The sequence below is a fragment of the Copidosoma floridanum genome, unplaced genomic scaffold, assembly GCF_036245765.1.
Source record: "Copidosoma floridanum isolate Cflo_tuat_1 unplaced genomic scaffold, Cflo_Japanese_pri ptg000013l, whole genome shotgun sequence".
Taxonomy (NCBI): domain Eukaryota; kingdom Metazoa; phylum Arthropoda; class Insecta; order Hymenoptera; family Encyrtidae; genus Copidosoma; species Copidosoma floridanum.
The window spans coordinates 25,607,507-25,634,767 of NW_028321890.1; the positions used below are offsets into that span (position 1 = coordinate 25,607,507).

The following is a 27,261-nucleotide window of genomic DNA, read 5'->3' on the forward strand; positions in this document are numbered from 1 at the left end:
GGAGATCTTATCCATGTCGTCCAACTTTTACCTTAAAGTACTTTTGCTTCATTAAAAAATGAATCTGTAACAATGATGATCGATTTCTTTTAGGTAATTTGAAGAACAGCCGTCGACGTCTGGCGTTTGGCAGCCTCATCTAGTTGCTCCATGAATAAAATGCACATGCAGTTTGGCATTGGATCGTGAAATTTATAAAATTCACGATAAAAAAAAAAAAAAAAAAAAAAAATGCCCACACCGCCACCAACACCTCCTGCACCGCCTTCGGCTTTGTCCATAACCGTTCTGCCACCCAAGACTTATGCCAGAGTATTCACGGATCCTTATCAGGAGATACAAAGTTTAATATTCAGGTACGAGCTGAACGACGCGGACATAAAGTACTACTGTCACCTCAAGCCCATACGCCAGCAGGGACCACAGTGAGTAGTTCTCTTCCTTGTGCACTAATCATGGATGTTTACAAAATTCAATCATTGTATATTAATTATAACGTAAGTAAATAACAATAACAACGCTAATGGACTTATTTCAGATGTGGTCTGGTAGCTCTGGCTATGGCGGCCCAAGAGTATCCTCGAAAAATCGCGGCAGCCGAACTCTACGAGGACGCCAGGCAATCCGGTTTCACTCAACATGGGGAAATCTACAGCGTTGACTCGATGGCTAAACTTGCGGCCAAATACATGGCCGACCACAGACCTGAGATCCTGAGAAATTTGGAGGACTACCCGTACACGATAACTAGGGCACTCACGAGCGGCGCCAAGGTTCTTATTCCGTACGATTCGGATCTGAACAACGCGCCGACTCTTAAACGCGGCCACAAAGCACACTGGGCTCTGCTCGTTGGACTCATCTCTTCCGAGTAAAGTGGCGTTCTTTTATTTTCTTTACTTGAAAAATTATTAATTGGTTGAGTCAACAAATCATCCGGTTGCAGACAAGGCTACCACGTGTTGGCGCGACACGGGAAAACAGCTCGATTGGCCTTGTGGCCGCTGGCCGATCTGCTCGAAAGCAATGCCAATCTCGAGGAGGAGGGTCCGATTCGACACACGGGCGGCTATGTTATACCCGATGGTGGGGTAGGCGGCAAACAAGGACTCAAAGGCCGGGCTGTAGCGCTCCACCCCTGCAACAGTCCTGTTACTTCTCTGTAATTGAGTGATCTCCGTAATGTATGTACTATGTGAAAAACACTGTAAGTACTTATACATACGCCAATGACAATGATGCATCCTGCCAGTTTGTTAAAAGTAGCTAAATGTGATTTGCTCCGTAGAAAGGTACGACAAAGTCTTACCAGTCACTTTGATTCAAGTATAAAAGTGTTATATTACTTTTCGTGAGCAGCTATAATTTATGTTGAATTATAAAGATTTATATAAATTTCTCTACTAATTTACTATTTGTTGCGTTAATACTTATGTACCATAATAAATGTATATATATATATATGAGTAGTTTTATACATGATTAAAATACAGTTTTGGTACAATACTCTCAAAGCTTTAATAAAATACGAATTAACACAAACTTTAATATAATAAATATATTTTATGAAAAAAAGTCTTATATGATAAATATTAAATAAAGGTGACTTTTTATTATAAAAAACATTGTCTTTTATTTAACAGACCTTTGAAATCAAGATATTTAAAAAGCGTCGTTATGGTATAGGCATTAACAACAAAAATACTGTAAAAGGCGTTACATTTATATTTCAAGCTTACAAACATCAACAACATATTTTTTTCATCTTTGATTCGATGGCTGCTCTCGTACTGCAATTTAGCAACAGTACACTGCTAATTAAAATTCTATCATTTATCTTGCCTTCTTACTAGATTCACTCGTGACCCAAACTCGTTTACATAGATATCATTTCAGTTTAAAAAAAAAAACAAATTAGTAATCAATGAGCAATAAATTGAATAGTAAACATGAAATATACTTTGTTAAAGGATCGTATCTTTTAACAAGTTTATAAATATTTCATAGTGTAAAAAATATTGATTAATAGTAAAACGAGTTTGGATCACGAAATTTTTTTTCTACAGAATAATAACAATAATCTTTTACATTAAAACATTACTTTAGAAATTATTTATCACATATAGGTATTTCATTATTTCTTACACCAATGATCAAAGAGTTCAACGAATAATAGTTTTTATTCTTATTTTTTTGACTTTTTATTCAAACATACTAATAGATAACAGCTTATGCATTGTTTAAAGTCAGTTTGAATTTCCTACATAAATAAAAAGTAATTGTTTATAATTGAACTCTTTAACATCTTTGAAACGCCATACGTTTTTGTTGTTGATTTTTTTTTTTTTTTTTTTTTATCAATTATGTATATACAAGTACATTTACAATTAGACATCCTTGCATAAGCACAGTAAAGACGTCTAGACTCCTATAAACGATCAAACGTACTACTTATTCATGCTTAGTTTTTCCACCTTCCATGTGGTAATCACCTGATTATTATTTTACGCTTTGCATTGAAATTCCTTTTTTTCCATAAAAAGAAATTATATTATTTTATTAAGGTAATAAAGCTTTGATCTTCAATCGATGCTGATGGGATAATAATTGTAACCGGAATTTGCATCGATTACTTGAGCACTTAAAAATCAGTGCAACTTTGACACTTTGCGTACAAACCAGAAACAAATTTTTAATTTTAAAAAATCTTTACTGTTTGACAAACGAACTTTACACTTTATATGTAAAATAATTGAACCAAATCAAGCATCAACAATCGTAATGATGATCGTTCCATTCTTTTTTCGCTCTTGCCTTTAGTTTATCGAAAAAATGACTAATATTATTATTTCCGTCAATTCTCTAGCTATCCTATGAAAACTACCGAAAAAATTATTTGCATAATACTCCTACGCCTCACCGTTGACGTAGGTTTGAGCATTATTTTTTGCTTTCGAGAACACTGATTCTTGGATTCTAAACAATTTCATACTTAGAGGTATTGCAGCGCCCAACAAAGTAAAAACGTAATGAGGAACTTTTTGTTTTTACGGAAAGGAGCACCTTCGCACTCTCACGTTTAAAAAAAATTTTTTTTCTTTTTAATTCTTAGGTAGTATTTTTTTTTCTTCAACTATGCGGATAAAAATACTGGCTTACAATACCACGACGTTGAGTCTGAAACGAGGAACTTGGGTCACTTGTAGAATTGGCACTTTTTCATGACACTGTACTTTTATTTTATTGATGATTAAAGAAAAAAAAGTTTTTTGTTTGATTTATCCTTGCAATGAACATCGATTCCTACCAATGATGGTAGACAGTACGAATTCAAGGTCAAATTTAACGACACACAAGCAGAGTTTGTACACATTTATCGTACCGTAATGCTTTTGTTATTTTTTGTGAATCGAGTTTTTTCAATGAAGCACAAGAAAGCCCGATAAATTAATACGATAAACTGCCCATTCCAAGATTTCGTTTTGATTATTGCTACCAAAGTGAACTCGACGAATAAAACTACAGTGTGAATTTAAAAATGCCTATTCGAAATAACCGTAGCTGCAAATTTTCAACGGAAACATTAATTTTATAACTATACCGGGATACGCTTCAAAAATCCTTGTGCAATGAATTAGCACGCGCGCGCTATTGGATTTTTTTCGTCATTTTTTTAGTAAACTTTGTGCTAAGCCATTTAGGAAATGGTTACTGAAAGTTGATGGGGTAAATTTATTTCGATGCTTTTTTTTACAAAAAAAGTTCAAGTCGTAATAATAATGGCTCCTGTAAAGCACTTGCATGAACAAAAAGTACACAAACATACAAAAAAAAAAAATTATCCAAAATCTTTGCAATAGTATTCTAAGATTTTCGATAAGCCAAGGAAGGTAACAATAGGTGCATACGTCAAGAAAAATCCTTTCTTGTTAATACACATTCGCATTTTATCGGGGCTTTATATGACAGCTGAGAGGAATACACGTGGCATGGTAGGCACAGCAACTGATGACCAGTTCAAGTCACGAATAAACAAGAGAAAAAAATAAAGCTATCGCTCGAGAATATCTATCGAATTAAAGAGGCTTTGCTTATTAAAAAAAAAAAGAAAGAAAAAAAAAAGAAAGAAAAAAAAAGAAAAAAGATGTGATCATGTGTCCTACTGCCATTTGACCGATGTATGACGCATTTATTGTTTCAGTTCAGTTTATCTAATCAATCGATCGATGACAAGTCAATTCTTTTGTGCATGAAGATTTAGGTATATGAGAAAAAAGATTATACATACGTTCATTACTCGTAGGATTATTAAACTGAAGACTAGCAAAACACGAAAATTAGCCAAGGTATTTTAAATATCGTAAAATTGTTTCATTACAACAAGCTTTTGGCAAGAATCGTTGCTCATTTGACAACACATTCCAAATTATATTTAAACTGCTTTGCTTTCATCTAAAAATTTTCATCCCGTTAATAAAAACGCGAAGACACGTTGTATTAATTTGGCAATAGGCAGTCGTTCATGACGTTGGTCACTAATATATATTTTATTTCTTTATTCGTAAACTAAGATTATTTCTGTCAAAAGTAAAAGTATTGTTTTCATATTGATGCTTCGTACAGTAATTAATTTTAATCGTCAAGCTAAATGTGATTTTTTCTTAATATTTAAAAATAAACCCCTCCCCAATAAATTGTCAGCATTAATATTTATTGTTAAAGGGATATACTGATGATTCATAGAATAAAAAACTAAATTCAAAAGACAGAAATATGAACGACCGGAACCGAGTGGATCATAAAAGTTAAAAAAAATCGGTATTAACTTTTGACAAGCTTTAACGTCAATAAAAACAATTACTTATTTTTAACATAAAAATATCGGTTTTGTTAATATTTTTCATTTTTTTCAGAGAGAGCTATCGCTGAGCTAAAGGGCGAACAATATTTTTAAATAATGCACGTCTCGTTGACATTTCGTTTTTTTTTTTATCAATTCTTTACAACGGAAAATTTATTTATAATAAACATATATGGTGTATGTATCCGAAATAGACATCTTAAAAATTCTTTTTCACTCGCGACGCAAATTATTTTATACTTTAGGAACGTAACTTAACAATAATGACTGTACACACAATCGATTTCGATATGCAAATAGAACTCACTATTTACAGACGAACGCTTTCTGCTTCATACTTGGTTCGCATATCTTTGTAAAAATCATCTGGGCCAAGTTTTGTATATGCCTTTGAATAATAAATTACATGTGTTATCTGCAGAGTCAAATGTATAAAAATTTCATTTGTAATTTTTTTTTTGTTACATTTGGCCGAATTTTTTTTTTTTTTTTTTTTTTTTTTTTTATGAACATATGCTAAATAATAATTTTTTATCCGATTGGACACTCAGATTCGGAACTATAAATTCTTCATAATAGTTTAAAGCTTAAGCAATAAATCTGCTTTTCAATAAATTGTATCTTAAAAAGTCATTTGATGAATCTATTTATTTTCTCTGTTAAAATTTTAACCTATCGGCGAGATTAAATAATATATTAAAAAAATATCGATAATTACGTTTACTTAAAAAGAGTATTTGTTTAGTTTTGATATTCTATAAATTATCACGACTTCACTTGCCTTAAATGTATACTCATGTCTCATGAAAAACCACGTCTTAGTACCTTCAATCCGACGTTTAGTGTTTCGTTTGTTCAAACGTTGTTGCATATACATAAAAATATACACAATTATATGACTATATGTAATAAATACTAATATAATTAAAGCGATGCGAAATTGCGTTACCTCACAACCGATCTTCCGTTTTAATTTTTCATCAACCGACAAAACGTACGAGCTCACACGTTGCCTTGTTAAAATACTATATTGCATCAAACACACACCCACGATGACTATATTTATTATTACTATTATTATTATTGTAATTGTTATTGTTGTTATTATTATTATTATTATTATTATTATAGTAATTATTATTATTGCCAAAAGAATGGTATACAACGCTCGAACAAACGAGTGACCATAAAACATCGGGTCGTAAAACGAAAACAAAGCAAAAAGAAACAATAACGTCCGTCTCCGGCAATAATACTTTTTTTTTTATCGCTCAGACATTTTGCTTCGTTCTTTCTCTCTCTCTTTTTCACGTTTTCACGCGCGCCGAGGACTCGAAGGTTATTGGATATGTATATGGGTACAACGTACACACACGCTCATGCATTATCATCATCATGGTCATCATTATAATAGTATGTGTGTATATATTATGTATATATAATCTTAGTTATATTTTCTCTCTTGCCGGCGTGTGCGCGCGTGCTGCTATCACCTCCCCGTTATTGTTATCGTCATCATCGTATTTTCTCCTCTCCGTATCTAACGTGCTACTACGGCGTCGCGCCACCAAGTTAAGGATTCACGTGAGATTGGGCATCTGCTGCTGGGAGTTGTAGGCCAGCATCGCTAGCGGGAAGGTCTTGATGTGCGTCTGCCACTGGGCCGACAGCTGGAAGAATTTGACGCCGTACCATTCCGTCCCGTCGATGCTCACTGTGGGGGTATTTTTAGAAATAACATTGATTTAGCGAATTGATACAGCCAACGACGACTCGTCAACTTGAGCGCTCGCGCGGAGCTGCAGTTTGCCGAGTGATTTGTTTATTTGTATTATTCGTTTACGGCTGAAATTTTTTAACAAACGATAAATAAAATTTAAGGTTTCCCGTCGCATAGGCACATAATCCGCAGTGAATCATCTCGATGACGTTTTACAACTCGCGATCCTAATAGCTTAATAATTACATGTTTGTTTTTTTTAACTTTCCGATCGAGGACAAGGTTGCGATATAACTGTTTTTTTTTTTTTTTTTCTTCTCTTACACCACCGCAGTACAGTTGACACGAATGTCCCGATGAAAAACCTATAGCCACCACCAAGCATTAGCCGTTTGCGTACATTTTTTCGAGAACTTTGTTGGGGGGAAAAAAAGGCAAGAAAATCCCATTGGTTGCCCACGACGAGCCTCAAAATTTTAAATTGCCGAGCTCTCTCATTTCAAAGATCTATATCATTCGTCGCGATAGCCCCCAATTTCGTAATTATCATGAAAAACGTAGCGGGAGCGCGCGCACTGTAGTTTATGTTGATTTCTTTAGCATTTACCTCTTAGTGGAATGTTGTGGGTCTTTGCAGAGCATATCAGTCGCGTGACGCCGTCGACCTGCTGGCTCTTTGGCTCGTTTTCCTTTTCCTTTTCCTTCTTCTTGCCAAGCCTCATTACTGAAACAAATACACGTTTTAATCCGTCCACGGCCTCGATCAATGAAACCATCTTAAAGCAGCTTGTGGTGGTTTTGTTATCATCACTTTAAGAGGATCTTTGTTCATTAGTGACTCGATGGATAAACAAAATAGAGAGAACTCACTCTTTTGCTTCTTCTCCTTGGTCATGTAATTCATGTACAAGCTCTGCCCGGGCGCCTCGCCGGGTGGCGGTAGCCTCTGCACGTGGAGCACCTTGAAGGCCTGCCTCAGCGAATTCTTGCCCTTTTCACCGAGAGTTGGCTTGCCCCAGTAGTCGAGCTGCAGCTCCACCGGCTCCCAGCCGTCCCGGGGCTGGCCGACGTTGGGACTGCTCGGGGGTGTCAGACGTCCCGGGGGCGGGCACAGCGGCAACGAGGCCGGTGGCAGGGACGGCGGCGAACCCGAGCCCGTACCACCCATTTCGTCCAGGTCGACAGACGCCGAGGCACTGCTCTCCGGGCAACCCACCCTCACGTCGTTCACGAACGGGACGAATATTTGACTACTGTCATCCGTCTCCCTGTCACGGAAATCGGCACATTGTAATTCATTACGCGCTGCGACGATATGAATGTCATCGGCTATTTACCAACTCGATTATATACACGCTGCACATTTATAGGTCTTTGCCGCTTTGTATAAGAAACACCGATCTGAGTGTACATAGTATACATACGTATAGCGCGTTGCGTTCCAATAATTGATACTGACCTGTAGGTGACCATGGCCTCGGCGATAGGCAGGAGCAGAGTCATGGCGGATGTGGCCAGGTACTCGGTGACGCGGGCAGCGCTCTCGCTCGCACCGGCAGCCTCGCGCTCGGCCAGTTCCCGCCACTCGTCCCCAAAGAGGCTCGCGTACCTCGTGTCTATCGTGGCGAGGTACTTGGAAAGGCTGTTCGAGCCGAGGGGGACGATCAGGAATCGCATGTGGTTCTGCCAGTCGGGCGGCTTGAAGCTCAACAGGTCCACATAGTGTCGCAGCACCGTATTCACGAAGCTGTCACCTCCCGCGGTCACGACCTTTATCGGGGCCGGTGGCTTTGCCGAACTGTTGCAGCTGAGGAAAAAAACACCACGTGTATAAAGTACCTATTAGCCAAGAGGGGTATAGTTGCAGAGTGGGTATTTACAATTTCTGTATCCGGGCAATCAGACAAGTGAAGGTGGCGCGGACGTCGGCCGAGGAGGCGGTGGTCAGGACCTTGATGTTTCGCTCCTGTAGGCGAGCAGCCAACACCGCTCCCCCCGGATCGGACAGGGAGATCAGCGCCACCGACTCTGGAAGGGTGTCGTCGGGCAGGACTCGCCCCAGTTGTTCCACCAGTGCTTTCCTCGGCTGCCCACGAAAAGCGTTATTTACAATGAATTTACGTTGGCCGGTATACATGATAAACGTTGGTTTACCTCGGCACTGTTGAGATCACCGACGGGCTTGAGGTCGACGCTCAAGCTGTGCTTCTTGGTCTTGTTGCTGCCAGGTGTGCCCCGGTCTCTGGCGAATAATCGGCTCTTGCGGTCGCCGCCCTCGTTCTTGTCCTTGCCGCCCGATTGTTGTATCACCTGTTGCATCATTGTCATCATCATCTGTTGTTGCTCGTTGGCGGACTTTGGTGGGGAGCCCGTGAGGGTGTTTATGCTCGGTGGGTCGTTTGCCTCGTGGTCCGTCCAGTTCTCGGCGTGTGAGTCGCTGTCCGCTCGACGGGAGCTGTCGTCGCTCTGCCGGTCCACGCCGCGCTCTGCAACACGGCCACGTTTCAATGACTCAGGACTCGATTTTTTTTTTCTTCTGTTTTTTGTGCGCGTGGTGGTGCATTTATTTTTTTTTTTTTTTTTTTTTTTTTTTGGTCAAGAAAAACCTGTTTTTCGTTTTTTCGATTGTTTTGTGTGATTTTTCGTTTTTGTTCAACAAAAAAGCAAACAATTACTCTCGTCGAACATTAGTGGGAAAATGAAGTTTGAAAATTAAAATGGATGTACATAGCTGTGTGTGTGTGGGATGAAGGTGCGTTTTAATGCTTTCAACTTGGCGTGTTTATGTTGAATATAAATTTCATACTTGTGCTCTGTGTACTTGTGAAGAAAAAAATTAATGTGACTTTTATTTACATCACCGATGAAATTTTTTCTTGCAAAAAAAAAAAAAAAAAAAAACAAAATATATATATAAAAATAAAAATGACAGATTACTCGGTTGTAATTCTTCTAAAAATACGACACTTGTCATTTTCATAAAAAAAAAAAAAAAAAAAAAAAAAACGTGTATTATGTGTTGAGTATCACTGACTATGCATGAACATAAATTAATATTACGATGATGACAATAACACTAATAAAAGATAAAAAAGCGTTTGCTATAATAATTACGTAAACGTAAGAGGCTAAAAAAAGAAAAAGCGCACAAACAGAGAGAGAAAAAGAAAGAGAGAGAGAGAGAGTGATGGATGAAGAAAAATCCAAGAGAAATTCGAGAATATACGTACGTACACAAGTGAAGACAGAGAGAGAGAGTCTGCAGCGGACAACGTGAAAGCGAGAGGAGAACAAGATGGTAAAAGTAGTAATGGGCCTGGTATTTTAAAAAATTTTATAAAAAAAATTAAGAGACGCAATCGAGACGAGTATAGGCACACGTTGTGCACAGTTAATTCGCATTTTATTATTATTATTTTTTTTTTTTCCAGTCACACTCCTTGGCTCTTGGCTAATGTGAAGAGCCTCCGCACACTTTTTTTTTCCTGCAACGGTTATCGATCAACGCCTTATCTCGCAACGCATGAGACAGGAAAAAAAAGGTAATCACTTATACACGCGCTAATGCACGAACGGGAAAACACAAGAACGCACATTATAAATAAGTACGTCGGGTATTTTTTCTCTTTTCTTACATACACGTGGAAAAAAAAAGAAAAAAAGATTAAAAGGATTTTACTTGTTTTCCCAAAGCTGTTACAAGGAAGAAACAAATAAAGAAAATTCCATGTCTTATTAAAGTAAACGCTTGTAAGGGCCAACAGATAGGTGCTGTTGCTCTACGCGATTCACCCTAGCACATCGAGAGACTTTTCAACACGCGTCTGTCTGTCCTTCTTTCCCTGACAATCGCCAAGTCCCACCGAGTCCAATAAACCATCGAGTTTCCCTTCCAACTAAATATTATAAATTATCCCCTGCCGATAAAGCCGCCTCTTCCCCGTCTTCAACTTATTTCCCGTCTCTCACTCACCTCCCTCCTACACAACAACTGTTCCATTTTCTTGATCCTCCTACAGCTGCCAAAGCTCTGATTGGGTTTCATCGCTTAGACTCCCTCCCCCCCCCTTCATTTTTCCAATGAAAAAAAATCAAAATGCATAATTATATACCTACACTGGGACGGTACGCGGCTGATGGGATGCATCGTACGGACACGAAGAGGAATATACAAATACACCCAGATGAGCGTATAATTTGAGCGCTTTGAGAAAACAAACGCGCGCGAATCGGGAGCTTGAAAGCAGCAGCGTATCGACAAAGCCAAGGGATTAATTTATTATTCGCAACGAGCGAGACTTGCGTTGCTATTTTCCGCGCGATGCGCCATTATGTTTTTCTTTATTAAATTCGAACGCTTGCATGTACTTATAGTCTCCTTCTCTTTCTTGATACATTTTTCTAGTGTGTATATAATATAAATGCACCGAGTATTTTAAATAAGAAAATTATATTATATAACAAAGAATTACAAGAAATTATATAACAAAGAATATTTTAGATAATACACTAACGTCTGTAACTATATGAATTTCATCAATTACTTGCATCAATTTTTAAGATTCGGCCACGACAAAATATTTAAACGTAAAAAAGTAATTTTAAACTAAGACCAGAGCAACAAATTATTTTTTCGACAAATCACTGAAATCCCGCGTTCCAGTTCCAGTTAATCGCAATCCAAAGCCAATACTTTACTTGAATTTTCAGGTAGTATAGAAAATAAATGGGTTTATCACGAGGCAAGGCAGTCACGCGTAGATAGTGATGATGGCATAATAATTACAAGCAGACCCGTATTATTACATTACAATCACCCACAGAGGATCATCCTTTATATACTATATACAGCAACTGCTTATCATCGAGGACGCACTCGCACGCATACGTGTACTCCACAGTAATAATACATCACCTCGTTTATTACGTTATATTTATATCTTGTGCTCTATTATGATAGCCCAGGTAGGGACAGACAGTAGTAAATATACAGTTGTACAGTATACAGTAAAGAGAACAGAGAGACAGAGAGAGAGAGAGAAAGAGAGAAGGAGGGCAGAAGATAGTGTCGTCTCTTTTTATAATGACTACGTACCTGGGGTCGTGTGTCCGACACGCGATCTGTCCTTGACGGCCTGAGCCTGGCCCGAGGGGACTACACCCTGGCCGGGCGCCGTCGTATTAGCACCACCGTTCCCAGTCTCCTCGCCGGTTACTACTATCGTATCGTACCATGCAACAATGCAAAAGCCAACCCAACAGACGTTTCTTTAGTTTTCCTTTCTCTCTTCCATATTTTTTTTTTTTTTGTTTTTTTCCTTACTTGTACATCTCTATTTTTTTCTTTCGACTTGTCCGTCCTGCATTGAAACTTTTGTCTTTTTTAATCGTTCCTCCCACTGATGGCATTTAACCGTACGAAATATTTACTCGCTCGTTACGTCGATTATTTCTTGCTTTTGCACAAAGTAAAAACTTCGGCGCAAGCTCAAACGAGCTTTTTCCTTTTTGTCGAATCGATATCCAGAGTGGAGTGTTTTCGTATGCTCAGTACACGTGCAAGGAGCACCGCGCGATATCGATAAAACGAGAGTGGGATGACAACGAAAATTTTGGACCTCGGCCAGTTTTGCACAAACTTTCGGGAAAGTATGGTTTCAAACTGTGCCAGATTTCGTCCTTTCGTGTGTTTTTTTGTTTTGTTCTGAACGAAATTTTTTCATGCGCAATAAGGGCCGTACATACGATACTCGCTGATTTTACGGTAATTGGTCGGCAAAAAACGGTACTGCTTCGCGATCATACTTGTCCGCATTACTACGTTCAAGGAAAGGAAAGATTCGAGTTGTTGGCTTTAAAATATTAAAGCATGCTCCAGTTGATGCTCGAAGGGCAGTGTAGACGATAATCTTGCAAGTGTGTTATTGTTTATTTATGTTTTATTGTTTGAGGAGAAAAAAGAGCACCGAATGGCACACTGTTGACGAAATTCATGTGAACATTAAAAAAAGACCGTTTGGACAGCAAAGGGTTGATGGAGTTTTGGGTACACATTCGCAATTAGTTTAGCTCTTGGGCCAACTTGTCGATGCATTGTTCTTACAAATAAAACTCGTAGTTGGCGGATTGTATTGCAGCGTAAAAATAATAAATTTTACGCGTTGCTATGCAAGTAACAAATAATAATGCGAAATATTAACAGAACACAGTTAAAGCCAAAACCACATAATACATAGACAAGTACGTATGTTTATGTATGTACTTTTCAGCTGATACGATGCACGTGAATCTACAGAAATTCTTGCTTGGAGATGGGTTTTTATACCCATTACAAGGATACAATATTTATTGAGTCGTTTACAACTCCAAACGCAAAGTTCTATTATCATATGTTACGTAAATTTAACATGTTTATACGACATGCTGCTTTTCTATTGAATAAAAAAAAAAGAAAAAGAAAAAGAAAAAAAAATCAGATCATCCGAAAAAATGTAACTTATTTTAAATTTTACATTAAAAATTGGATAACCATCTACAGCTAAGTATGTAAAATTTCTACAGCAGTTCTAAAGTACGAACGATTACTTATAATTAACATATACTTGAAGTATCAAAGTTTTCACAAAATGAAAAGTAATTTTTTATTGTTTGTAAACAAAAGGGATGAAAAAACAAAAAAAAAAACAAAAAAAATCAAACAAAGTTTCTGTTATTTCAAAGATTAATAGTAAGAAGTTTATACGTGTACTATTAAGTATTTGTCACTCGTTTATACAAATTGATAAATAATTGAAAATAAAAATATTACAAAATGTATATGGCATGGTGGTGAGATCGAGGTACAAAAAAACAAAATAAAACAAGATCGATAACGGTTGTAGCAACGATATGCGCAGTAAAAAAAAAAAAAAAAGTACAAAAGATTCAGATTTGTTGAAAAAAAAAAAAAAAAAAAAAAAAAAAAAAAGAAAAACAGATTACACAGGAGAGATGAAGAGTAAGTATGTATAATATTATATAATAAGCTGTAGCAAAAGAGTACTTCCCAATAGACACATAATATGTATGTATAGATAAAAAAAAAGTTTGATAAGCATCAGCGTGAGATATATATCAGAGGGCCAGTTTACCGGAATGCGGCGGTGCCAGGAGCGACCGGCTCGAGCTGAAGAACGGCCGCAGCGATGGCTTCGGCGTACTGCTGACCGACATCGTGTCCAACTCCGGGCCGCTATCCGACATGTCGTCCAGCTCGTCGAACAGTTCCTCTATCGCCATGTCGTCGGCTGAAGGTCATTCATTTAATTTTATTCACCCACTCAACAAAACGGTACTCGTCAAAAATTATTAAAAAAAAAAATAGTCATATCCAGGAGGTGATAAGCGCAGATCAAATTTCAAGCTCGTCAAGGACCGAGCATGTAGATACGCTTTGATTTAACGACGAGAAGCAATTAACGGCCTGACATATATTATACGTGCATCCACACACACACACACACACACACACAGGATGAAATATCGATTAAACTTACTGGCTAATTTCTGGCCGATTTCCTCCTGATCTTGCTCCAGTTCCTCCGACACCCTGAACCGCTTGAGCAGAGCGATGAATTTCTGCTTCAAGTTTCGTTGCTGCGATCGCCCCAGGGAAATGTGGAACAAAACACAAGCAAACATGTAAAAACACACCGGAGAATCCTTGATCGATATAGAGAGAAAAAAAAAAGGAGCTTTCGCGTACCCTCGCGTTGGCCGGTATCTTGGTCCTGCTCTTCCGCCTGTGGACCTCGAGGGTGGGCTCGCTGTCGCTACCCTCGGCCTCGGCCTCCGAGCTGAACTCTTCCTCCTCGTCGCTGAACTCCTGGCAGAGCCGCTCGTGCGGGTCGTTCATCAGTCTTTTGTCGTGATCGACCGGCTGGCTGCACAACGCGACCACGTGGACGCGCGCCAGCGAGTGGCCCCCGTATTTTTCCGCCTTGTCCGAGACGAGCTCCAGCTCCAGGTCCATTTGCTTTTGAAGCACCTGACGTTGTTAAGGGGGGACACAACGCGTTAACCAACCACCGACCATTACGTCAATATATATATATGCAATTACCCCTTGAGCCGAATCGGTGCCCAAAATGTGTTGAATTTTTTTTTTTCCACCGGTTCGGCTCAAGAGAGCAGAGTCGGAAATTTGCGCGAAGCACCCGCATCACCTCCATAGCACACTTGACCTCTTCATTCGAAAAATGAACCGTATGTATAAGTCTACTCGTTTTTCGCAATTAATACAGAGTGTGCAAGCAAAGATATGTGTATACCTTAGTGCCAAAGGCACGGCGACCTATTTAGACTGTGCGGATTAACCCGCCTCCGTTCCTCTCGGAAAATCGATCTCCTACGTGCACTACACCAGGAAGCGGATACACGTGCACATCGAGCCAAGTGCTTTGTTAGAAAAAAAAAAAAAAAAAAAAAAAAAGATTCCCTTTTACCGCGAGTGCAATCGAACGTGTCATGTCGCGTTTTGTCCGCACACCTATAATACACGACGAGGGGACTCTTTTCTTTTCTGAGCATTAGCTGATGCAGCGTTGTTTGAACGAGAGATGCTTTTCCGAGATCAATCGAGTGTGCAGGTAATTACGTAAATGTTCATTTAGGAAAGCGAAAATACGATAGTGAATGAAAAAGTAAAATGTACAATAAAAAGGGGATTAAACAATAAAAATTCTTACAAGTTATTTTGTCGACTCGGGGTGAGCCTCCATACTGAGGTGGGGGATGAAAAAAAAAAAAAAAAATTGACCAACCTGCGCCATGTTGATGACACCCTCGGCGAGGGTCTTGTACCCGAGCATCGTCCTGTTCTTGTAGCGCTTGCGCCTCTGCAGGAGCACGAGCAGCTTGTTGCCGTCGCGTTTGAGAAAGTGCGGGTACTGGAGGGCAAACTGGAGCTCGAGCTCGGTGTCGAGCATACCACCCGGTGGCATTGCCATCTCGTTCGAGCGCAGCGTTCGCTTCGAGCTCTGCATCTTCACGGCTATGCTCACCGAGGCTAGGTCCGATCCCAGCGGCCGGAGTATCACCAGGCGGGTCAACGTCAGCGTGCACAGCCTGAAACACAAGACCAACGTGTTTTTCATTTAGTACGAACATTCCGATGTTGGGTGCACATATATTATGTCGTTTAATACGTATACAATATGCGAGGGCAAATATTTCTCGAGCAAACAAAAATCACGTTTGCTCCGATAAAAAATTTATCAGTGTAGAGAGTAAAGAAAACGATATGGACTGAAAATTCATTCGTTCCAAATATTGGGTCGAAACGTTAACATAAAAGCGGACTGTACCCAAGGAAGGAAGAAAAAGATCTATCGCAAAAAGACTAAGTATTGAAAAGAAAATGGTCGTAGTCATCCTCCGTAGAGGGAGAAATCCAGAGTACTTATGTACGTGCAGTTGTTGCAGCATATACGTGCAGTAAATTCCTCGGCAGTGCCGGAGCACATTCCGAACCCTCGCGAAGCAAGTGGCGGAGCTATCTTTTCACTCTCGAGAGAGAGAGAAATAAAGACGCACTTGGCGTTTGCATTGCGCCCATACTTTTACGAACGTCTGGGAGCGCATATTTTTAACAAAGTTGAGAAAAAAAACAAAAAAAAAACGCCTAATGCCCCGACTAAAGACGGGAATTTCAACGCGCCATTTACCGCACGTAAAAGGAAAGAAAAACGTGCGAGCTCTCGATTGACGCCAGCACGTACTTTTACACGGTACACGGGCAAAAAAAAATGAGAGAAGAGCGTCCGCGAGACCTAAATAGATGGGCAGGTGAAAAAAAAAAAAAAATCTCGTTTCTTGCAACACGTAGGTAACTTTGGCAAACGCGAGTGATTCCACAAAAAAATATAAGGTTTTGAAATTTAATTGGACCCAGCCATTACTTGAATGCACAAGACAAATGAATGTACAGAAAAACGATCGGCAGAGAGAAAAAACAAACACACTTAGTAGAGGGTATAGTTTACGAATTTGCACCCATCTCCACTGATTTATATGAATGTGTTTTATTTGTTTCTTTTTTCAAAGAGATAATTATTTTTATGTGGAATCATACGCCAATGGCTGTACATTTTCCACCACCTGTATCACACAAGAAAACACACACATCTGGATCTCTTATCGCGCGGTCTCCTACGTAGTGCCGTAGCCCATAGCCGTGGCCAGACTTTACAAGCATTGCGCACACTCGTGCTATATTTAGGTCCCGCGAACCTTTATAGATACATACGAAGCGCGTACACGACAGTAGGTACGTCGGTTCTCCCTCTCTCTCGTTTCTTTTATTTTCCTTGCAATGTACTTATACCACGTAGGTACATATATACCTATACTCCCCGGCCGCCCACGTTTTGAGACTCTCTCGCGACCTATCCATAAATAAAGGCAACAACCACCTTGTGATGGCTCTTTCTCTCTCTCTCTCTTACTCGCTCATAATAGGCGTAATGTGCGCGAGGCATCGCGTGCCCTGCTACTACGCCTTCTCTTTCAAATTCTCCCAACTCGAGCACGTATACTTACCAACTGTACACACGAGACATACAGTCGTTCCTTTATTTTGCTTGCTCCCTTTTTCCATACCACGTTTTTATCAATGGAAATTTTTATTTTCTTCTTCTTTTTTTTTTTTGGGGGGGGGGGGAAGATGAAAAAAGTAATATTCATGAACCGAGAGAAAGAGTCCACCCGAACGAACGTACGAACGAATAAATTCGAATTTTTCTTTATCAAATGGAGTTTCTCGGTATACGACCATTCCGCGGCGCACTTTGTTACAACAGAGCTCGTTAAATTTCACGGGCGTCCTTCCTCCGTTACCTCACAACTCTGGTGTACATAATATATACACAAGCATATACGAGGCGAAGGAGGGTACGAAAAGACATTACCCGAAGGTCACTTTATTTTCCTCTTCCATTCACTGCTCCTTATTTCCGATCGCATACATCTCGCCTCTGTAGGTCACACCCACAGCCCCGTCATCTCAATTACAGACGCGATGCACACACCCGCGAGTACCACATCGTGACGCACGGTCGTGGAAAAGCTTCGGCTCTCGGAATTTTTCCACCGAGAGCCCTATATTATACTCTTTTAGTATATATGTTATACCATCGACAAAGTGCGCGCAAATCACAAGGCTCTCACACTCTCTCCTTTTTTTCCCCCGCGGAATTCCACGTCGGCGTCGTCGCGTGAGGACAAGGTCAATTTTGTTTTCATGCTCGACACGTCGTTTCCTTTTTTTCCCTCCTTCTCATTCATCATCATTCATCGTATCAACTATACATGTAGGTGCGTGATGTTGTTTCTGAGCTAGTGGACACTTTTTTTTTTTTTTCCCCCTCGTCTCGCAAGCAGAGTCAATGAATTTGTTAAAGGCTATATACTTTTGTTCTTTTTTTTTTTTTTACGTTGCAGGCGCCGCGTGTTTTATTTCCGATCGCGCGAAGCACGCGGTCAGCTCCGTTCTCGCGTCCGCATATTTATAGACCTGGTCAATAAACATTCAGCTATTTCTGCTCGTTTCGCGTTTATTTTTGCATCCATACTATAAATATGCACCGAACGGCTCGTCTCGACTCTCTTATAGTCTACATATAATCGTCCGGACTTGCATTCATCCAATTGTCGTTTCCCTATGTATTAATTTGTGCTCGTTCAATATACACGTGTAAGACACCAAAACCATGCTCGTTTATTGTCCCTCTGGTGTTAAAATTTGCGCGAAACTAAATTAAATACATTAAAACAAAAAAAAAAGGCAGCTATTTGCACTTATTTTAAACTCGTCAGCGCGCTCTCGCGTACCTTCACCCTGATCCACGCACCCCACTCGGCCTTTTTTTTCGCTCTCCGTGCACCGGCACCGGATGATAATTAAAAAACAGCCTCGCAATTAACTTCCCCCCACCACGTACGTATAAAGTATAATGGAGGGGGAAGAAACGGATAACCTTCGCGCGCACTCCAATTTAGGTCAGAGAGATTCTCTTTGCGAAGGTCGTGGGAGGAGTTTTATCCGTAGCGTGGCGAGAAATCCCGTGCCCCTGTAAATTTTAATCGACAACGCCGGGCGTCGAAAAACACGCGCGCGTCCGGGGGGCGAAAGACAGAGACAAATCGGCAATCGTGTCCTCGATAAATAGGAGAGAGAGCGGCATTGGGGGTGCCGATACGTGTATATATGTACATATATTACACATACATCGGCCCAACCCCTTTGTCATTACACGCTTTTCGGCTGATCCAGACAAAGTGCCCTCGACTCCCACACCCTTTGTATTATACGACGACTGCGTGGCCTGTACCCACACGAGGAAGTCGTTCTTGGGTTGGGCTTCCCTCCGACCGCTTACACTCTCGAGATTGATCGCAGGGCTGCCACGGACTCGTGAATGGCTCCATTCGGGGCTATTTTTACCATTGGACCGGGCCCAGTCCAGGTTAATTAATGCCTCTCTCTCTCACTAGTCGGCGAAAGCTACAGCGAGCGAGAAAGGGAGTCTGGATCTCAATTTTCTGAATAAATTTTCGTAGGGAAAACCAAATTGTTTCTAAAGACGTATATAATTATATACCTAATATTACGTAGATTTATCCATGGGACAATAATAATTGTTCTCACAAGTTGGTATCTGAATGATCGATTAGTGCGTGGAAGCGCGCTTTGATTTCTCGTTGCTCAAATGGAAGTAACAAATAAAAATTCAAGTAATTGTTTTGGAGGAAAAAAAAAAAAAACTTTTTTCCAAAAGTCTTTTCGGTGCACCAGTAGAGTACATAATATATATATATGAAACACAATCCACCCACGTGTATCACTCGCCGTGTATAATTTACGACTATGTCTGCGTTCTGGAGACACACCTTTTGTCCCCACAAGAGAGTCACGCTTCAACTTGAATTCACCACCACGCGTAGATATAAATGTACACCTACTGTAAAATAGTATAGCTCGCAAAATGTGATAACTGTTTTCTCTCTCTCTAACACGTGCCACGTAACGTATAATAAGGTACTACAATCGTGGCCGTGAAATCGTGGCTTTCAACAGAGTCGCGGCGTTTTACGAGCCGAGATTACCGTGAGATTTGTAGCCGGCGCGAAATGAAGTGTATACATTACGTGGTCCGCGCTTTTAGCATGTCGTAAGATTATCGTCACACACGTGATGTATGCATTTTACGCGCCGCGATGCAGCTCTTTCTCTTGGCTCACATTCTGGTTTAAAACTGGGTGACTTTTCTATTAAATTTTTCCGCCCATCTTCGATTTCTCAGTGATCTTTGTATGAATTTTCCAGAAAATTTACTCGCTGCCTGATGAAACTTCAAGAGGGATTAGATTGGTCTTGCAAATTAAAAACAACATCACCGAGTAACGAGAAAAGGGGGAAAGAAATTAATAGCCTCACGACCACCATAGTTTTTCCACGCGATTGATCGCGGCCAACAAATAGTTTAGACTGCACGCGAGAGTATACACAGTGCTGTGGAAAAATCGCAAAATTACATATGGCTTGCGAGGTAAAATTCATCGCGAGCAAACTTTGTTTCATTAAAATTTCATGAATCGCGCCGAGGGAGCAACGCACTCGAGACGAGGCTAATTACCGTGGACTCTCGTAAAGCACGCGTCGAAAGTGCTTTCGAGAAAGCAAGTTTCTATTCTTCCGTAAAAAAAAACGCGCGGGGAAAAAAAAAAAAAGAATGGCAAACGCTTCGGAGATCGAAAACCAACAAAGTATAATAACGCAACCACCGTCGTCGACGTAATCATACGTGTATATATACGTCACGCACGCCATGGGGCACATAAAACTTTCCTCGCGCACACGATCGGCTAAAATATACTCGCGAATCCCTCTCTATGCGTATATACTATCATCCGTGGTGTAAATATTTGATAGGCCCGAGGGTAGTAGTCGGGGTACGTGGTGGTAGCGGTGAAGAGGGTCGACTTTATACACTTGGCCTCACGTACAGGGAGAAAAAGTCCGCATGGGGTCTCGAATCGTGTGGTGTATCATATCTACATGCGCAGCACCGAGCAAAGGAAGTAAGGAAGAAAGAAGGGGTGGCTCGAGCTAGACCGAACGACGCCGTCACTGCAGACCGGCTATTACACCATTGGACATATATATAGCCAACGCGGAAAGAGGGAAAGAGATGCGATGAGGGTGCGTGGAGAGGTCGGTCGCTGACATTGAATCGATACTGGTCACAATAAAGCTGAGCTATATGTATACCGACCCCCGATGGGACATTGCACGTTGTTTTGTAACCCCCGTCGGGTCTCTCTCTTGTCTTTTATACTTTTCTCCATCTCTCTTTTTTAAATATCCCTCACAAATGTTGGACGATTCACTTTGAAAATTTAGCAATGAGGTGGACTATTGTAACTTACTCCATTTAAACCTTGAATTCAACAATCGTTTGTCACTCCAATTGAATTCAAGATTTTTTTTTCTCCAGCAGACATGTATAAGGGTGTACGAGTATATCACTGCTCGAGAATTTTTTTCTTTTTTCTTCATAGCAGAGCTGGGACGATGGCTTTTCATATTCATAAGAAAGGAGGTGTAGAGCGATGTCGCGTGTCAATCGATGGAAGACTGCGATGTCATTCAGGAATGTTCATTCAATGAGTCGGAGGATCGCGATTCCGAGCTCTTTTCATTCAGAGGCCGGAAGTCAGGGCAAGCGCGGAGAAATCGATGTTGGGATACAAGGAGGCCGTTGATTAAATGTCGACAAGTGCCTCGAGTGTCCATCGGATCCTTTTTTTTTTTTTTTTTTTTCCACTTGCTGATGTCACTTGGTTCATTTTCTCGTCTAAATTATGAATAAAAAGAAATGTTTCATCGATAAATCATTGATGAGACAATGGCACCCGTTATTGTGTTCCGGAGCAAAGCTACACTTAAAATTACGTCGAAAAAAAAAGAGGAAAAAAAAACGGCACTCTTGTAATCCAACAAAAGAGATAAGAGGGATATAATAAATACACGTGCCATTAATATAAAGGGACACCTGAATTTATTTCCATCGTATAAAGTGGTGGACGTGGATTGCGCGAGCTTTAATATTGTACGTGACTGAACGCGTACACCGTAAACCCTCCCAAAAGCCCCTGTCTCCTCTAGCAACGTATCATAATGTACACGTAAGTATACAATACGTAATCCGGCGCGTAGAAGCGAGGCACGTTTTTGATTCGTATCTCGAAATTTACCAAGTTTCGATGCAAATTTTTATAAATGTGAATGCGAGGGAGAAAAAAACCGTAGATGATAAAATAATCAAAATGTGTTCGGTACAAACACACAACTTGAATAAATTTTTCAGTATGTAGGAAAAAAAAAAAAGTTTGCCAAAAAATATACCTGCCTGCCTGATACACACGCTCCCTCCCTCTCTCTTCCTCTTCTAATTGACAATCGATAAGCAAAGGGAACGGTCGTACATGTCGATACGGTGTACTGTACAGGCACAGTACGTATATCGGTACTCGTGTATAGCAAAGCGACGTAATCGTTACACGGAAGGGGGTAAATACGGCAACGGCCAGTGTCGTCAACCCTCATTGTTTACTCAAGTTAACTTATAAATGGTTGGCATACATTTGCCACGTAGATATCATTAATAAAAATATTAATGTGATCCATGTGCCGTGAATTATAGGCCACAACTATCATACATTGGAGAGCTTGGAAAAAGTGATGGTAAAAAAGTCATTGGGCTTCGTTTTCAATGAAACACAAACAAATCGATTTGGTCTACATCGTCAAGGTTGACCCCATTTCCGCAGCCCAATCCAATTTAGATCATGTCTCCCTTCCTCCCTGTCGGCAAGAAAAAAAAAAAAAAAAACAAGAGAGAGAGAGATTTCTCCTCGAGCACCACTCGTATTAAGTTGGAAGCTTTTGCCAAGCGCGCTCGAGCCAATCAGACACCCCAACGGCTTATTCACATAAAAAAAAAAAAAAAAAAAAAAAAAGAACAAGCCCAGCACACTTAATTGGAAGACGCCATTGGGGACCCCTCTCCCCCCAACCCATCTACACTAATCCACTAGAAGAAAAAAAAATCCCGACGCGTCAACATCACGAGTCTCTCTTGATTCGCTAATAAAAATTCCACCACCCCGGTGTAGTGCAGTGGTGTGGCGCTTTTTCCTCAGCTCGTGAGAAAAATCGATTTCCCCTTCGATAAGACGCTGCGCGCCCGTATCTATACTTTATACGTGCGAGGGAAGGCATGGGTGGGTGGGGCTGGCCTTACCACTTTACTCACGGAGAAGAGAAAAAAAAAAAAAAAAAAAAAAAAAAAACAGGGTCGCAGGCGGGCAACAGCTGACTATACTACTACTATACTCTTGTACTTTCCCGCGCATAATAGCACACCGGCTTCATCTTCTTGGCGCAAATGTGACCCTGGCACGGCAGGGTGCTCGCTCTTGCGAGAAGGGTCGTGGGTAACTCTGTAGCTCGCCAAGGGTGCGAGAAAATAAAGCTGAGGACTCGGGAGAGCTTACGGTGCGAACGCGAGCTTTTAAAGGAGCCCACGATCGATAAAGGAATCGTACATTGGCGTACCTCTTTAGTTGGATATTTTTTCAATATTTTCAACAAATTGATATTCATACAGTTAGTGATATGAATAACATATTGGATCTACACTACAAAGCACTGGAAAAACTTTCAATAAAAGAAAGAAATAAACAAGTAAATAAAATTATAGGGGTAAGAATAACGACTACTTAGGATTAAAATGCTTGCTACGTCTTCTTTGGCTAACCCCATTGTTTTTTTTTGCATTTCTTTAAAATAAATTACATGTCAAGATTGAACAAACAACAAACATTGTGACTACAATCTACGAATACTATATTTCTTTTACCTTGATTTCCAAATTAAAGTTATCATAAAGATAAATGTATTAAAAAAAAAAAAAAAAAAAACTAATTAAACTGGGACAGCGGCAGCAACACCAGAAAGATGGATTTTAAAGACCAGTACGAATAGATACGGCCTGAAAATTTTGCAAATGGAGAAAAAAATCGTACGAGCGTGTGAGTATGTATATTTGTAAAGCGTATCAGAAGAGCAAAAACGAGGATGAGCGTAAAGGAAGTCAAAATTGAAATTCGTACATATAGACAGAAGCCGAAAAACTAGCCATTCAACATCTGAACACCTGAAATAATATTGAACGACTTTGAAGAGAAAAAAAAATCCCAAGTTTCGTGCTCCAGCGCTGCTACGTTGTGATATAGTAGAGAATAAAAGTTATTCAGCTCGACGTTGGAGGTTAATGAAATAAAGTGACGCGCTGGGCTGTACATATATATTACAATATATCCGTGCGTGAACGCGAAATAAAAGCGAAGCGAGGAGATAGTGTGTAAAGTATAATGGAAAAAATTTAACGTCGAGAGTACACCCGAGGAGAAAAGAGTGGGAGGGTAAAAGGGGAGCTGCATGAGGTGCGATTAGAGAAATTGTGCATGAAAGGGGACTCTGATTACTGTAATAAACATGCATGCAGGAGCACGGGCGTGTGTGTACACCCCCACTTGTGATTGTTGGAGAAAATGAAGCGGCAATTTGCTGAGAGGAGTATTTTTCTCTTCTCGTTTTTAGTATACATAAACTCTACGTTGATCAATACAGTAAAAATTGGTTTTTGTGAGTTTTAAATTATCAATATTTAAAGTTTTTCACATTCAGCGATCCAATTAAAAAAAAAAAAAAAAATGTATTTCAATACAACGGAAAAAAAAAATTATGAAAAACGATTTTTCAATCAACTAAATATTTTTTTCGATTTAGTTAACTGGGTTGCTCAATTTATCTGCGTAGTTCTTGAAATGATTGAGAAAAAAAAAAAAACCTTTTTTAGTTCTTTGGGTTAATTTATTTTATTTATTAGTTAACTGCAAGCTCACCCAGTTTACCGGAAAATCAATACAACACACAAGCACTTGTACATATTCAACAGTTCTATTGGTAGAATTAAATGCTTCCTTTTCATTGTACTCGAATTCACACGTAACCGTCGGAAGTACGTATACACTCGAAAAAAAGATAAAATAAATAAATAAAAAATAAAAAAAAAAATACGAGAAAGAGTTGTAGTATAAAGCCAAAGCCGGAATCGAGGGTTATTTGCGCATGCAAGGCTTCCCGCTGTTGTCGGGGTGGTGTTGGCGCTCCTGTCCCTTTCGGAAGCGGTCACGAACCTCATGCAGCGCGTCGTCGTCGTTCGCGATTCTACGTAAGCCGATAGCGTCGCTGTAAGTATATATTATACAAACTCGACACGTAAGTCGCACACGAGTACACGTAATGCGAAAGCTATAGATAATTGGTGGTGTACATGTAGTTGTTTTTTTTTTTTTGTGTTTTTACTATCTGATAATTAAAAAAAAAATCACAAACACTTTACAGTTTATAAGTGCCCTCTAAAAGTGATACGTTCAGGAAAATGTTGATTCTTCTCGAGTAGTGAAAAATCTGCAAAACAATTTCGATCAGCTTAAAAATTCTCATTTTTCGAGGGATTTTAATGCTACGGTGGAAAAAAAAAGAAAAAATTTCTTGCATGTCATGGACACTCTCTACGTATTAATAATTTAGACGCCAAAAAGACTTACGAAATCCGTTAAAGCTGACAAATGTGCGCAACTGCTCGTATTTCATTCCGTTAATTGTCCGTTTGATGTCAATGAATCATTTTATGCAATGGTACGTGCACACGGAGAGGGAGAAAAAAAAAATTATTACATAAAAGTCGCAGTATGAAAAAATAAATGGCACAAGTGTTACTCGACCTTAATGGGAACGTTGTCTAATGGGCGATCAATTTTTATTCTCTTGTGACATGAACGTCCCAAAGAGACACGATTGAAATGTGCAGTGTGCTTAATATGTACAATGTTGTACGTCAGTGACTCTAGTTCTGGTACTACTATATTGGAATCATTAAAAGGTAGCAAATCAACGTAAAACGTCAAGGTGATGAAAAAAAATTCGTCAAGGGTAAATCACAAATTATTTTTTCAGCTGCTTAATTTTAACTAATGAACTAGTGAATATTCATACGAGTGGTTTTAATTTGAAGCTGACATGTTTTTAAAATTGTAAACATTCAGCAAATAACTATAAATATAAGGGGAAAAATTAAGATTTCACGGATAATTTCATCCAAAACAGCGGCAATAGATGCATCAAAAATAAAACCCCAATAGCGTACCAACGTGCGCCAAACAGTGCCAAAAATTAAGGAGTTTGGTCCTCCTTTGTTTATTTACGTAGCTAACCAACTTCCAATGTTTCTCTCTCGTGCGAGATGCCACGCATCAAAACACACCTATACGATATAGCAGCTTTAAAAAAGAGCTTTACTCAGTGGATATCAACAAACCTATACCAGCGCGATATCTAAAATTGGACGGCCCACGGTGTCGCGACTGTAAGCGTAAATCGCCTGTACTTGATAACGTTGGTATGGTATATGTATAATATATGTGGCTAATGCACCGACTTTGCGCTTCAAGGGCACACCAGCTATGCCAACGCAGCTGATGATTTCGACGGAGCGCCGGTGAAAATACGATGGTACAACATCACAATACATACACGCCGTCTTTGAAAAGCAGCTTGCGAAACTATTTGGCTAATAATAGAGGCGCGGACAGCCGCACGTGGCGTATCTCTCTCGCGTCCAATTATCACTTTTTGGCTAATCTTTCTTCCCAATACCTACTTATATATTTTATATGTATATTGCCCACACGTGAGAAGAGTTTCACGCTGGCAGAGTAAATGTTGCGTCGCGTTCAAAATATCGCGCGAGAAAAACACGTGTGTATACCTACATGAAATTATTATCTTCGCGATGTTTTGACCGCGGGAAAACCAATGGACACTACATAGCTTCGTGAGAGTTTTAGAGGCCCAACGCTATACATTTGTTTTGTTGATCAAATAATCCAATGAAAAAACAATTGTGTAATTTGTGATGAAAAAAAAAAAGGCTAAATTCTAATTTCCGCCTCGAACACATTGTATCGTATTGCAAATATAATCTTTGAAACGACACGGGCCTTGAGAAGCTTACGGCGCATTACGCGTGCGAGCGATTATTCGAGCTACAAGGGGCAAGTGCAGCCTAAATTGTTGGCTGAAAACTACGACGGGCAAGCGTTTACCGAGCGTCGGGTCGAAAATTAATTGCATCCAGACTCGTGGCAATTGCACATACGTACAGTAGAGGCACAGGTGTACGCTTACATAGGTAAAAGTATATATATGGATTCTAAATTTGTGTTTAGAGTCTGGGTGATTTCGTGTATCTCTTTTGCCAATCGTCGCTTCCGCGAGCCAGAGTATTCAATTAAAACTCTTTATAATATTACAGCGTTGCGCGGTTAAATTTAATACGTACAGTCGTTTGTTGGTACCGCGACAAGTACATTGGGTGGTTTTTAATGTGATTAAAATGCTTTTATTGTTGAAATTGGTGGGCAAGCCAAGAGGAGATTGAATTAAATTTTGTAAATATATTCCTAGCGAGCCTTTAATTGGTACTCGGCGTAATGATCAAGTTTGAAAAGC

At 39.8% G+C, this 27,261-nt stretch overlaps 2 protein-coding genes across 4 annotated transcripts in view; one reads left to right on the forward strand and one right to left on the reverse strand.

The window, feature by feature from the left end:
• Positions 1-221: 221 nt before the first annotated feature.
• On the forward strand, positions 222-1,590 carry LOC106647357 (actin maturation protease). The gene is made up of 3 exons (XM_089591706.1): positions 222-425; positions 539-871; positions 947-1,590. Exons 1-3 carry the CDS (start codon positions 232-234, stop codon positions 1,164-1,166), a joined length of 747 nt encoding a protein of 248 aa, XP_089447832.1. The 5' UTR covers positions 222-231; the 3' UTR covers positions 1,167-1,590.
• Positions 1,591-5,353: 3,763 nt separating this feature from the next.
• Positions 5,354-27,261, reverse strand: part of KrT95D (phosphofurin acidic cluster sorting protein KrT95D) — a 39,904-nt gene continuing 17,996 nt past the window's right edge. The window contains exons 2-13 of one of the 3 annotated variants that reach the window (XM_089591704.1): positions 15,383-15,686; positions 14,326-14,607; positions 14,117-14,216; positions 13,712-13,867; positions 11,677-11,799; positions 8,916-9,067; positions 8,736-8,864; positions 8,462-8,667; positions 8,041-8,388; positions 7,452-7,849; positions 7,189-7,305; positions 5,354-6,575 (exon numbers count right to left, since the gene is read on the reverse strand). In XM_089591704.1, the coding sequence (XP_089447830.1) occupies positions 6,442-6,575; positions 7,189-7,305; positions 7,452-7,849; positions 8,041-8,388; positions 8,462-8,667; positions 8,736-8,864; positions 8,916-9,067; positions 11,677-11,799; positions 13,712-13,867; positions 14,117-14,216; positions 14,326-14,607; positions 15,383-15,686 (2,449 nt within the window). In that variant the 3' untranslated portion in view covers positions 5,354-6,441. Of the gene's footprint in view, positions 6,576-7,188; positions 7,306-7,451; positions 7,850-8,040; positions 8,389-8,461; positions 8,668-8,735; positions 9,068-11,676; positions 11,800-13,711; positions 13,868-14,116; positions 14,217-14,325; positions 14,608-15,382; positions 15,687-27,261 lie in introns of all 3 variants that reach the window. The other 2 variants (XM_089591703.1, XM_089591705.1) reach the window with 2 other exon arrangements.

What these genes read in the sequence shown, in the direction of transcription:
- LOC106647357 (XM_089591706.1), top strand. Translation starts at nt 232, where the DNA reads ATGCCCACACCGCCACCAACACCTCCTGCACCGCCTTCGGCTTTGTCC. An exon ending in ATACGCCAGCAGGGACCACA is followed by an intron (nt 426 to 538) that starts GTGAGTAGTTCT and finishes GACTTATTTCAG; the next exon opens with ATGTGGTCTGGTAGCTCTGG. An exon ending in GTTGGACTCATCTCTTCCGA is followed by an intron (nt 872 to 946) that starts GTAAAGTGGCGT and finishes ATCCGGTTGCAG; the next exon opens with ACAAGGCTACCACGTGTTGG.